At 39.1% G+C, this 13,635-nt stretch overlaps 1 protein-coding gene across 6 annotated transcripts in view; it reads right to left on the bottom strand.

The window, feature by feature from the left end:
- DLG2 (discs large MAGUK scaffold protein 2) overlaps nt 1-13,635 on the bottom strand; it is a gene marked incomplete at both ends in the record, with an annotated part of 916,537 nt that overhangs the window by 438,812 nt on the left and 464,090 nt on the right. For all 6 annotated transcript variants that reach the window (XM_082494340.1, XM_082494344.1, XM_082494343.1 and 3 more), the window contains one exon: nt 3,036-3,089. In XM_082494340.1, coding sequence (XP_082350466.1) covers nt 3,036-3,089 — 54 coding nt within the window. The remainder of the gene's footprint in view (nt 1-3,035; nt 3,090-13,635) is intronic.

Raw genomic sequence — 13,635 nt, forward strand, 5'->3', positions numbered from 1 at the left:
ACTGAAAAAGAATGATACCTTTCAGAAGCTTTAATAACTAGGTAGCTAACACTAAAGACGCTTAAACCTTCAGCAGAAATGTCCCTAGGCATTTATGGTCTTCCCCCAGGCATGTCTGGGGGTCCTGAGAGTGCTGAAAAGGCAGGTGCTTGACGCATGTTCAAGTTTCAAAACAATAATTAAACTTAGCTCTTTGTTATCTCTCTGAATGGACCCGTCTGAAAAAAAAAAGCAAACATTTTAGGATATATCTGCTAAATTATATTTCCTCTAAGAGAAGTGATATTACGATGGCTGCTTTATCTTTCACTCAGTGCATCCAGTTCTGGAAGATTTTCCTCTGCCTTTCCAAATATTTGAGGTAAAAAGCCCCAGTGACACCCCATGTTGTTATAGGCCCCACACAGTATTTTAGGCCGTACTAGGTCTGACTGGGATGGAGTTAATCTTCTTCACGGTAGGCTGGGTGACGCTATGCTTCCATTTGTGACTGAAACAACGTTGGTAACACACCAATGTTGTCGCTGTTGCTGAAGACAGCTTGCAGAGTATCAAGGCCTTCTCTCTTTCCCATTTTGCCCTTCCTTTCTGGGTAAAGTGTTGGGAGAAGAGCCAGCCAGAACAGCTGATCCCAAATGACCAATGGGATATTCCATACCATATGATGTCATGCTCAGCAATAAAATCTCGGGCAAAGGAGGAGGAAGGGGGGACATTCATGGTTATGCCGTTTGTTTTCCCAACTAACTGCTACATGTGATGAAGTTTTGCTTTCCAGGAAGTGGCTGAACATCTGCCTGCTGATGGGAAGTAGTAAATGAATTCCTTATTCTGCTTCGTCTGCATGTGCAGCTTTTGCTTTCCCTATTCAACTGTCATTATCTCAATATACAGCTCTTCTTGCCTTCCTTCTGTTTTCTCCCTGAACCACAGGAAAGGGGAGTGAGAAGAGCGTTTGGCTATTGGCCAGAGTCAACCCACCACATGCTGTCCATAAATCTGTTTTTGAAAGGTTCACTGGGCCAAGAGGGGACACACACACAAGCAAACATGTCTCTGGCCCAGTGACTACAGCACCTTCCTAGCAGAGGAAATACCATAAAATGAAACCAAACCAAACTACACTGAACTAGTCCTGGGAGCAGGAAGGAAAACACAGCTTTCCCAGCCCAATACCCCAAATATTAGGTTGGAGGAAGAGGTGGTTTGTCCATATGTTTGTCTATCTGTCTCATTCTGCAGAATGCTCAAGCATATAAAGCAAAGACCGCACGTCCTGTGGGGCACCATTTTGGCCTGGGCTTAGCAGATATGCTTCACCTTGACATCTCTTACTGGCTAGTCTAAATTAGTCCCTTTTTGGTAGTATTGCTGTGTCCCATATCTAAGGGACATAATTCTTCCCATGCTCTGGGTAAAAGCAAGGTGACTAATTCACAATTGTCTATTTTTACAACAGGCACCTTCTGTTTATTTATCTAGTTCACATCATGTGTTGGAGACTGAAACAGCCCACAGGCACTTTTCAGTCTACTGTCAATATTTCTCTTGAATGTGTTTGGTCATTTGTCCTTTCTTTTTAAGAGAAAGGAACACTAGTATAAAAGTTGTTCAAAAGAATATAAGTATTGATAGACTGTGTTATGGGAATAAATCATATTGATTGAACACCTTGTCACTACTGTAACTGCTTCTGTATTTAGGAATTCTAACACCGTAGCTGCAGAGTATCCTAGGCACAGGTCCAGCACTGGAAATGAGAACTGGGGCTCACAATGTCCCTCTTGGTAAAACTAGAGACCACTAAGTGTAAAATGTCTCATTAAAACAGAAGAAAAGCCAAACCTATTGAAAGTGAGAACAGAGCAGATGGTTCTGATGTTAGGAAGCAAAACTAAGACTTAGAAATGATAGAAAACCTTTTAAGAAAGCTGAATGCAAATGAACTGAGAAATTTTATCTAACTTTTCCACCCTTCCCAATAGTTGAAATTCCCAACAAGGGATTTAATTCTCTTCTGCTTTACAGCAGTGTCATTCTTCTAAATTGCTCTTGGCTGTGATCTTTATATGTGTTCTGCACAATAATTTCTAAGTTTTATGAATTGTTAGAAACAAACAAGCTGGCCAGGATAAACCCTATTAAACTTCCTCATCAATAGTCCAGCAATATGATTGGTGTAGGTGGATAAATAATTAGGCTTACGGCTTGGTATCACAAGAAACAGATGTGGACAAAACACAACAGATGAGAGACATTAATTAAGAGCTTTAAAAAGATAACTAAGAGTATGCAAGGAGAAAGATTAGATAGTTGCTGGCTAGCTTTGTACTACTTGCTTTTCTTGCCTCCAATCATTTAAGCCTGTGACTCTTTATTACGTATTCTCTGTGTCCTTTATCTCCAACTATAGTTGCTTTTACAGTCTAAAATGACAATGATATCAAATGCTAGTAGAAAAGCAGATCTTTTAAACTCTAATAAAAACATGCATTTATTTTAGAGTAAAATTGTTTTTTCTAGAAGTCATAAAAATAAAGAGAAATTAATAAGAAAATATTAAGTCATCTCGTTTCTGCTGTTGTTTATCATGAACAGCTTTCATCTACAGAAGGAATATAGACAGAAAAATGAAGAGCTGTTTGCACCATTCTAATATTACAGTGTGCATCTAGATATCTTCTTAATAAGGTAGGAAGATGCATGCTGCTCTGAAAGGCAATATTCATATTTTATGTTACTGGTAAGGAGGAAAGGCTTAATGAAATCAGTTTTTTTCAAAGAAAGCATAGTTTTAGTAAGTTACAGTTTATATGTTGAAGTCTAAACTACAGATTATGTGTATATAATATGCTATAATTCACCTGAGTGCAATTATCATTCCTGATTTCTTCTTCTAGAAAAGATAGACCACGTTAACTGTAAAAGACCTGATTAATTGTAAGATTTGTTAATAACTCCTATGCAATACTGAATAAAATGTCTGTGGGAAAATAAAATAATTCTATGTATTATTAAAAACAAACAATACTTACATAAGGGATTGTATCCAAGGTGTCTGTGTTGACAATTATAGGGGCAGGGCTTGCCTGAAAGAGGAAAAAAAAGAGAAATTAAAAAATATGAAATTCATAAGTATCGAAATGCCTATAATGATACATTAAATTAAAAGTCTAAAAGCCTCACTTCCCACTGAATTCACATCGTACAACTACATAATTTTGGGTACTGGTCAATCAATTAAGGATGAAGGAAATAGATTCTCACCCTCCAAATCAGAGCTCACTGTGGTCTTTTCAATTTCATTAGGCTTTGGATCACATCCTGAATATATAATAACTAGTCATTCATTTTTAGTAGAGCTATAAGAAACATGATGTATTCAACTTACAATTAGGGAACCTTGGGGCTGGGGTTTCAGCTTCCCTTACCTTACAAGTCCCCTTTATGTGTTTGAGTAAAACAAGATGATCAAATAATCTTTACAGAGGATAAACATCAACATTTTATGTTTACACTATTTATCTGTAGGCAGTATATGGATATGCACACATACTATGATATTTATGACAAAGCCATATATTTTGCATGGTTCATATGCACTCAGCTGATGTTCAGTTTGAAATATAGAGCCAGTTTAAAAAGATTTGTGAATCTGTAAGGCTGGCCAACCTGATCTTGTTAAAGATGAAACCCATATTCCGGCTAGTTTCCAGCCATCTGAAATGCCCTAATCTCTTCCTCTTCCGACACCGGGGTACAGCTGTGGTGACCCAAGGCTGAGCTCTGATTCAACCCAGATGCATAATCATAGAATCATAGAATGCTGAGAAGGCCAGGCTGCATGGGGCTTTGAGCAGCCTGGTCTAGTGGGAGGTGTCCCTGCCCATGGCAGGGGGGTTGGAACTAGATGATCTTTAAGGTCCCTTCCAACCTAAACCATTCTATGATTCTATGATTCTCTGGGCAGCCTGTTCCAGTGTCTCACCACTACCACACTCAAGAATTTCTTCCTAATATCTAATCTAAATCTACCTTCTTTCAGTTTAAAAGTGTTACCCCTTCTCCTGTTGCTACTCTACCTGATAAAGTCCCTCCCCATCTTTCCCGTAGGACCCCTTTAGGTACTGGAAGGGGCTATAAGGTCTCCCCAGAGCCTTCTCTTCTCCAGGCTGAACAACCCCAACTCTCTCAGCCTGTATTCATAGGAGGGATGCCCCAGCCCTCTGATCATCTCCATGGCTCAGATGTGGCTCAGACTTTGCAGAAAACCACAGAGCTGTGCGAAAGTGTAGAGTGAAGCCACGCACCGTAAGTAAAATGTCAGAGGTAGGACTGCTGAGATAGGATTGTTAAAAGCTCAAGGACTCAGGAGGAGAAGGACCAACATGTAGTCAGTGTAGTACTAAAAGTGATGGAGGACATGTCTTCTCTGCCTGAATGATGCCTGCTTGGTCAGCAAAGGCTCTTCAGGCATTGTATTGGGCTGATGCACATACCAATGCTTAGCATAGTAGCTCATTTGTTCTATTTATCTACACTGTGTATTAGCCATTGAACGACTGTCTGTACTCTAAAGTTGTAAAGGCTGCAGCACTACTGAAAACGCTGATCATATTTCTGTTGTCAAATATTCACTGCAGGATTTCGATACCTAAGTAACATAACCCGAATTAAGACTGTAACATTAGTGCAGCAATTCAAATGCTTTAAGAATATCACAGTTTCTTTCCAATTTTGGTGTAGTGATTGTAATTGTAATTGTAATTCTGTGTTAAGAGAAATTGTATGTTACTGCACAACAGCAACGGATGATTAATACCATTATTTCTATACAACTGTGTAACCTGTGAATAAAAAAAACAAAAATGAAATGCATGCAATTTAGTGTGTATACATGTCATCGCATGTATCACTTATCATGGTTATCACAGTAAGATACAGTTTATTAAAATGCTTAGTAACTGAAAAGATATTATACACCCATAGCCATCTATTCCCATTGTGTCCCATAATACTGGACACTTTGGAGTGATAGATAAAAGCTGAAGGCCATTTGATTATAAAAATTTCAGCTTTAGGCAAATAGAATTATTTATAACTGTATTACCACTGAAGGTTAAACAAAGGATTTCCTTTTTAGAATCATAGTTTTTACTTACATGAATATTTAGCTCCATACACTTAATGACTGCTACCTTTGTTACAGGAAGAAAAAGATTATTTTTTTACAGTATTCTGTTGTCTCTACCAAATTTTGTGTTTCATTGATTTTATCTTCATTTTATTTTTATATACTGTGAGAAGTTCTAAGTTTGCAGTCTTCAGAATGAAAGCACCTTTCCACTGATTTAAAAAGCAGTATCTACTAAAATAACAAACATCTTTCAGAAGTCATTTCCCAAAGCATTCTCATAGTATCACCAATCATTTCTAACCCATTGAGGAACACAGCCTTATATCCGTATCAGATTTTCCTGAAGTAAAGTTAAAGAGATTTCTCAATCAGAAACTAGTAATTGTGGGAACACTATAAAAAATAATATTTAGGGGACTTGGAATTTCTTGTGAAAACTCAGTTATTCCTTTACTTCCTCAACCGAGCAGAAGCAGAACCTCCACACTGTCAGTTGTAGTTGCTTTCAGAAGGACTTTCCCAGCTTTGCTGGATCTCTTTTACAGTGCTGTAACTATCCTGAAGGAGAAAAGTTTTCTCTTATATCTAGTCAGGTTTTCCCTTAATGCAACTTATTGTCTATTGCTTCATACTTCTCCTGTGCACCTCTGAGAGGAATTTGGCTTTGTCTGCCCTCTAACCATCCTTTAGGTGCTTGAAGACAGCAGTTTGATTCTTCTCACAGGCTCTTCTTCTCCAGGCTGAACAAACTGAGCTCTCCCAGCCTTTTCTTCTATGTTCTGTGCACCAGACCCAGTCATTGTTGTCTGCGCCACCATCTTGGTTACCTTCCACCCAACACACTTTGGCACATTGGGGAACCTACAACTGAACACAGTACTCCCAATGCAGTCTCACAGGTGAGAAGTAGATGTTCCTCAAACTGCTGCCTAGGCTGTTATTAGTGCTGCCCAGTTGTCGATTAGCCTTCACCGTTGCAAGGGCACATGGCTGACTCATGCACAACTTGTTCTCCACTCTGCAAAGATGCTGCCTAGCCGGACTGTACCTGGCTGGGACTGCTGTGGTTTTTATTCTGTCCGGGCAGAGGAACTCCTGCCTGTTGTCATTGAACTTTGTGAGGTTCTTCTCAGCCCATTTCTCCTGCCTGCTGAGATGCCCCTGAATGGCAACTGTGCCATTTATCATCTGCTCTGCCCAGTCTGGTGTTACCTAAAACCTCATTGACAGTGCACTCTATCTAATCATTCTGGTTATTAATGAAGATGTTAAACAGCATTAGCACCAGTATCAACTCTGTAGAAACACCACAAGTAACTTGCCATCAGTACTGGACTTTGAATTGCTGACCACTACCCCTTGGCTCTGGTGGTCGAGCCAGTGTCCCACTCAACTTCCAGTACATCCATCCATTCACTATCTCTGTTATCTGGTTACAAGACTGAGAATTTGTGCTGAAAAACTTGCTAAAATCAAGGCAAGTGACACCTACTGATTTCCCCTCATCCACAGAGCTAGTCATCTCATCACAAAAGCTGTCAGGTTGGCAAGGCAAAATTTACCCTTTGTGATCAGCCTCATTGTAATCACCTCCCTCTGTCCTTCGTGAGCCTTGACAAGGTTTCCTGGAGGCACCCACAAGGATGTTTCCATTTGCTAGCTTCCTACCCAATCCTAACCCCCAGGTTCTCTCTTGGCCCATCACCCCTTCCACAGCAAAAGTCTGAGCATGTAAATTGCTCCTTTGAATAGTGTGATCCTGCCCTGCCCAGCCTTCCTACACAGCCTGTAAAGAATTTGCTTTCAAGCAAGAATATCTTTCAGGGTTCATTTTAACACAGTGCTTACTGTATTCTTTACTGATTGGAAGAGTTGAACTTCAACTATCAAACTGATGATTTTCTGCGACTGAGGTATTTATCCTGATCAGACAGACGAGCACAAGAAAATTCACAGAGCAATAGTTTCAGGTGGATCTAGTGACTATAACCACTCACTCATAACTAATATCATCAATGCATTTTCTTTTTCCAATCCTCCTGTTCCTATCTGTGCATGTGTATGTGTGTGTGCGTGTGTGGGACAGCGAGTCTGTGTTGCGATTTGGGGTTTTCTGGTTTGTGGGTTGTTTTTTTACTGGGAAAACTGATTTAATACAACCATTTTGCTTCAGTGTGTCTAACTTATGGTAATTCCAAGAACACTGGCATCCTGAGCTACAACATTGCATTTAAGTGCAGGAAATGGGGCTGATTTTATTAGTTGTGTCCTGTTTGTAGCTCATGCTTTAAAGGGAAGTAGGAGGCTTTAATCATGCAGAGTCGAGAAGACAGTTTGCAACCACTGGAGAGAGCCCTAAATATAGTACTAGCCATGGAGTACACAATAGCATCAAAATAGTCCTGTAATCACAATGAAGTTACTCAAAGGGTAGATCAAGAGAAGATCAGTAGCAACAGGGAGTCAGAAGGATTTTACCTTCCAGGATGATGTGTCTATATCTGTTCTGACTTAAAAACACGTCACACGCACTGATTCACCAAATCCTCAAAAAAGATGCCCAGATATCTGCGCAATTCTTATACAGAACACTGACAAATCTATCATAGCAGTTCATCAGCTTATCAAGAATACTTCCAATTCTGCATAAATTAACAAATGCACACAAAAAAAGATCTAGATTCTCTCGAGAATCTCCGCCTACTGTACTGTGTCTTTGAGACAGCACTGCCTCTTATTTGTCACCCTCTATATACCCACATAAATATAAACTATCTAAGTTTGGGAACGCAGGAGAAGAAGAACTGGTTTTCTGGAAGACAAAGATAATGACTTTATTTCTAGCTCTGCCCTTTGACCTGCTCTGCAGTCTTAAACAAGACATTTAATTACTCTTTACCAACCTTTTCCCAGCTATAAAACAACTCTAGCAAAACTGGCTTAATTTGGTCATGATGGTTGGCAAGAACTAAATAATATATCTATATGTAGGGAGTTTTGAAATTTTACATGTCTAATTGCCTAACTTGCAGGATGAATTCAAATCAGTAGTAATTAATTAATGAAAGAGACAGCCCTTTCTTAAGCCAGGTAGCATACTGAGGACTCCCAGACATTGCAATCAGATTTTAAAAATGGGAAGAGGCCTTTGTGTACATATTCACAATTCTGCAGCTGCAAAATAAATCCAAAGCAATCACCAAAAGAGGGAATTTTACTGAGTGTAGTGAACTGAGTGATCCTGTTTTCCCCATTCCTCATGCACTTTCCTTTCTGCCCTAATCCTTACCTATACATTAAGTATTATATTATGTGGACAATGTACCATGTGGGCTGTCAGCCTTATAACTACTGTTCCCTGCACAGACCTTTTTCCTGCCCTTGACTAGAAGCAGCGCTTTCAGCTGAGCCATCTCTGTGCTTTGAAGAAAAGGCATCACACTGACAGCTGCAGTGACAGATTGGCATAGCTGGGACAAAACTTGAATAGCTTTGGGGGAAAAAAAAAAAAGGAGGAAGATTTTTTTTCTTCTTCTTTTTAAAGGACTTGAGCACAACAGACTTTGCTTCCACAAATATATATGAGATTGTTTTGCTTGCAGCCACTCAGACAGTTTAGCTGCTTTTCCACCAAAAGCACAACTTAAAAGCAAGATACAGTGAAAGCACTTGAAGCCAGTAGAAAGAGAACAAAAAGGCACACGGTCTAGTTCATGAACATTTACTCTGCTACCAAATTCTCTACAAGTGTATGACATGACTCATACCTCTCAGACAAGATGAACTTTCCCTCTACCATGAGTGCTAGCTTTATCCTTGTTGACTGGTTTTACTTACAGCATTAACAGTTTTTATAGACTGTCCATATTATATTGAGTTTTATTCTTTTTGGAGCATTTATAACTCTTGTTTTATCTCTTCCTGTTCTGCACTGCTGTACTCAACACCAGAGCATGAAACTACTTGCGCAGGTGTATAGTAACTATTTTATAAATAATGAGCACAGCACATATTACTTCTTAACTAAAAACCACTAAAACAAGTATGTCATCGTTTTGAAACTATCCACCTATACTTATTTCAAGCTGTGATTTTAACTCAGAACTCTCAATTGCTTGCTTTCCTGTTAAGGAATCACCATCATTACCTACATTACTACATTTAAGTAAACTCAAAATAAAGAAGTGGTGAAATTTAAAGTAATACAACAGAGTATGTATCACCATTTAAAAAGGAAGTTGAGTTGTCAGTGGCTCATTGCCATCTTTTGCAGACACCTGACTCTGTGGACTGTATGTCAGAGTTAAGGGCTCATTCTTCCAGGTAGCCAGCCCTAAATTCTAAAACACTCTCTGGAATATTCAGTTGCAGTTTTATTTTACTTCAAAATGTTAGCATTTTGTGTCTTAATAATACGAAGTGGAGCAGCCCCTATATTTGTACATGAATAGGGCACACTACATTTCTCAGATATACCATGTCAGACTGTTTGTGACATTAAGAAAGTAACACTGAATTAGTTTAAATTCATTTCATATTTTCAAAAGTTTCCTTTCACAACAGCAAGAAATAGGTTTACATTGACACACAATGGTAGGAAAGATTAAATGATAATTTAGACGTCAAAACAGTAATTTGCTGGCATGCTATGAGGCTTCAAGATCACAAAACACCCAGAACCTTTTGTCGTATTTACCACTGAATTACAAACTGTAAGACTAAGAAGGAGAAAAAAGTCATTTGCTTGTTATTAAACAGAAAATAGAAAAGATAGGGAGCCTCTTTGAACATCTAAAGAATGACTTTTCAGCAAACAATCCTACCTCTACTTAGAGACATAAAACAGAAGTCAAAAGCAGCTTTGCTTGCAGGCTGTAGCTGTCAAGAATAGAAGAAAAATGCCTCAAAAAATCCTTGAGACCTTTCCGCACATATATAACGCAACCTCATATAAAGCCATTTAATTAAAGGTAAACAGAGCCTTTCAAATAAGGTGGCCTTATTTTTGGGCTTGGGTTTTTGCGTTGTTCTTTTTCTTAATCTGTAGGAATAATTTCCTATTGAAATTGTCTTAGCTGTGGCATTATTTACGCAAAAAAGAATTTAGACCTAAGGAGAACCTAACATTTCTATGTGGATCCACAGACTGCCAGAGGGAATGGCAAGAAAGCACCTACCTTACAGCTGTTGAAGTTTCACCTGTACTGATGTTAGCAGTTTGAATTAGCAATGATTAACATAATGGTAACTTTTTGCCCAATATCAGATCCAGTGAAGGACACAGAAATGTCAATGGGAAAAGCTCTGTAGAGAATGAGGGATAATTATGGTACATCTGAATTTCCAGTGAAGATATTATTCAACTAAATGTTATTACTCATTAAATATTGAGGTGATAACCTTCCTATCACTAGGCAGGGTGGATCCATCTGTCTCATTCTAGGATGCCAAATGCCATATTAAGACTCACAAAGAGGTCCCTTTATCACATCTCTACTGACTCACAAAAGAAATTGATGCAAAGTGTCTTACACCAGTGCCTTAGCTTTGAACAGAAATTTAGGCCTAAACCCTATTTTAAGATACACCACTTCAGCACGTGTTCATGGCCTTTTGAAAAGGAATGAGCCATAATGTTGATTTATTACATAGATCTCAGCTCTGATCTCTGATGTGATCTGCACTGTGCTTCAGAACTTTCCCCAAAGTCTGTGTCAAAGCCCATCTCTCAAGAAAATAACAGCTTTAACCAATCCAGGCAATGCCAGTTTCTGGTATGTTCTTAAGTCTGGCTATGGAAACTTTAGAAACGAGAAAAAAAATAGAAATACATTCCATATGGTCTTTTTATAAGTGTATTATCTTCAAAACTCTGACGTCTGATATGTATACATTTTTTCAGATTTTATAACATTCATAACAATTTCATAAAAAAGATGAAATATTTGAAAAAACTTGCCACTACAATAGTGGAAAGATACACTGCCAAAACAAACTGTTATGCATTGATGCTACTGAAAACCTAAGAGCTAAGCTAATTTATTTTATACTATGAAATTACATCTCCCATTTTAAACATTGTGCTACATACATTAGTTCTAAAAATTTCTAGGTGAAAGTCTCTGCATAAGTGAAGTTAATGGTAAAACATTGATCTGCTTCAATAGAGTCAAAATTTAAGCTATGTTTCTACTCAATATTAGTTTTGTTTTTCTCCTGGTAGGATTTATAGAGTGTGCATGCATTTAGCCAGCATGTTCATGAAAATAGTAATAAGCAAAAATAATTTACAACTAATTAAACAAATGAATATTCTGATTTCAGATTGATTTGTATCTTATTTTTAAAGCACATTAGCTAAATATCCAAAAATTAAAAGCCCAGGAAAAAATAAAATTGTAACAGAAAATGCTTGTTATCCATAGACTTGTTAACAATGGCAAACAGTGTTATTGACTTGAGCAGTCCCATTTTTTCTTAAATACTAGCAATTTAAGTTTTCTATAGTTTGCCTAAACATTAGATTTATTAACCATAGATTGGTGCAGATTTTTTATAAAACAGTGTAAACCTCAAGAAGAGCTGCACAATAAAAAGAACGGGAAAGTAATCTCTCTAATAACTGTCAAGTTCTTTTAACTTGAAAATATATTCATTTATTGCATTACTCAGGAGTGTAGACTACTTCATACATTTATATAAAAATACTTTTTCACTGCAACTGGGTTTTAACATTCCACAGAAACAAGACAAGAGTGTAGGTGTGTATATATACACAAAACCCTATACCCGTACTAACATCCATACACACATATATACACATAAACTCAAACACAGACTTGGACAAAAGCATGCAACCAGTTTTTAGGCATCCTATTGGACCTGGCTGCATGCTATGAATGCATGATTCAGCCTTGATGTGCACAAAGATAAAACTTCCAGAGAAAGGAAAACAAAACCAAAGCAAAACCGCAACCATTCTATCCCTCCTTTCTCTACCAAAGCGAAGGCTGTATCACCCAGGGCATGACTTTTTGCTTTGCAAATCATGGTACACCAAGCTCACAAAGCAGCTATCCAGTATCTTATTCTCTAACATTTTTAACACCTGCTTTCAGGAACTAAACAATTACATTGAGCACTATATACAGCAGCCCAGAAATCATGGAATTGGTGCCAAAGAGCACTTACCTCTGCTTGGCAAGAGCAGAAGAGACCAAGACTTACTGGTGCTACAGCTAAAATTCTCCATAGAGAGGAAAGAAGAAGAAACACAGAAGAAAGTGTCTTTCGAGTTTTAGAAAGGTTCCCAGGTACAACAGAAGTAGCAAAATCACCATTGATCCTGTTTCAGCACTGAAGTTGCAGGAGAAATGCTGGGGGTTACTGTGGTCCATAAAGTACAGCAACTTAACTCACCGATTCTGGCTAAGGATGTACAGGATCAAAGCTATTTTGCCAAATACTTTCACTTAATGAGTGTACGTTTAACTATTTAGGAAGATTTTAAAGAATTAAATTTGATTTTTAATATCAGCAACAAACTTAAAGTTAAATCAACTTGTCAGTAGAAGCAAACTTCTAACCTAACATCCTCTGGAAAAGTTTGAATTGGTGTCCCAGAGTGTACCTTCATGTCCCAGAATCACTACATGATGAGTAAAATTAACAAAATAATTCCAAATATATCGCTGGCCGACAGCTTGTTTCAAACCCTAAATCATTACAGGACGACTGCACTCACACTACATCATTACTTCAAAAGATAAGAAACATCAGTGTATAAAGTGAAGCTTTCCAGGGTTCAGGGCAAGTCAGGCGTTTTACAAGGGTTTTTTTGCCTGTTGTGGCATAAAATGCATTTCTCAATGGAGATGCACTGTTACATAAATTACAACTATTTAGGCCCCATCCTTGGAGGTGTTCAAGGCCCGGCTGGATGGGGCTTTGAGCAACCTGGCCTAGTGGGAGGTGTCCCTGCCCATGGCAGGGGGGTTGCAACTGGATGATCTTCAAGGTCCCTTCCAACCCAAACCGTTCTGATTCCATGGTTATACCTGCCTCCCACCTTGTACTGGCCACAAACGGCGAGGTCTGGTAGCCGGGGGCTGCAGGGGCCTCCTCTGTGGGGCTGCCCTGCACCGGCCACAGCCGCTTCCCGCCGGATCCACGAGAGACCCGCCTCAGGGCTCAGCTGAGCCAATCAGCAAAGCCGGTGGCGCCTCTGAACTACCAATCAGAAGTCAGTTGCTCCCCTGGTCCTGTAGGGTGGAGCGGGTAAGGCCCTGAAGGGGCGGCGGCCCACAGAGGGCCCGAGCTGGAGCAGAGGAAACGGGTAAGATGGAAGGAGCAGTGGAAGAAAAGAGTGAGGAACAAAGAGCGTGGAAGAAGAGTAAGGAACAAAGAGCGGCAGAGAGAAACCACCATGCTCGCCCTTGAGCCACCTTCGCCTCGCTGTTGGACTGAGCGTGAGCAGCGATGGTAATGAAGGGCAGGAC

Source organism: Vanellus vanellus (genome assembly GCF_965231255.1).
Source record: "Vanellus vanellus genome assembly, chromosome: 1".
Classification (NCBI taxonomy): Eukaryota; Metazoa; Chordata; class Aves; order Charadriiformes; family Charadriidae; genus Vanellus; species Vanellus vanellus.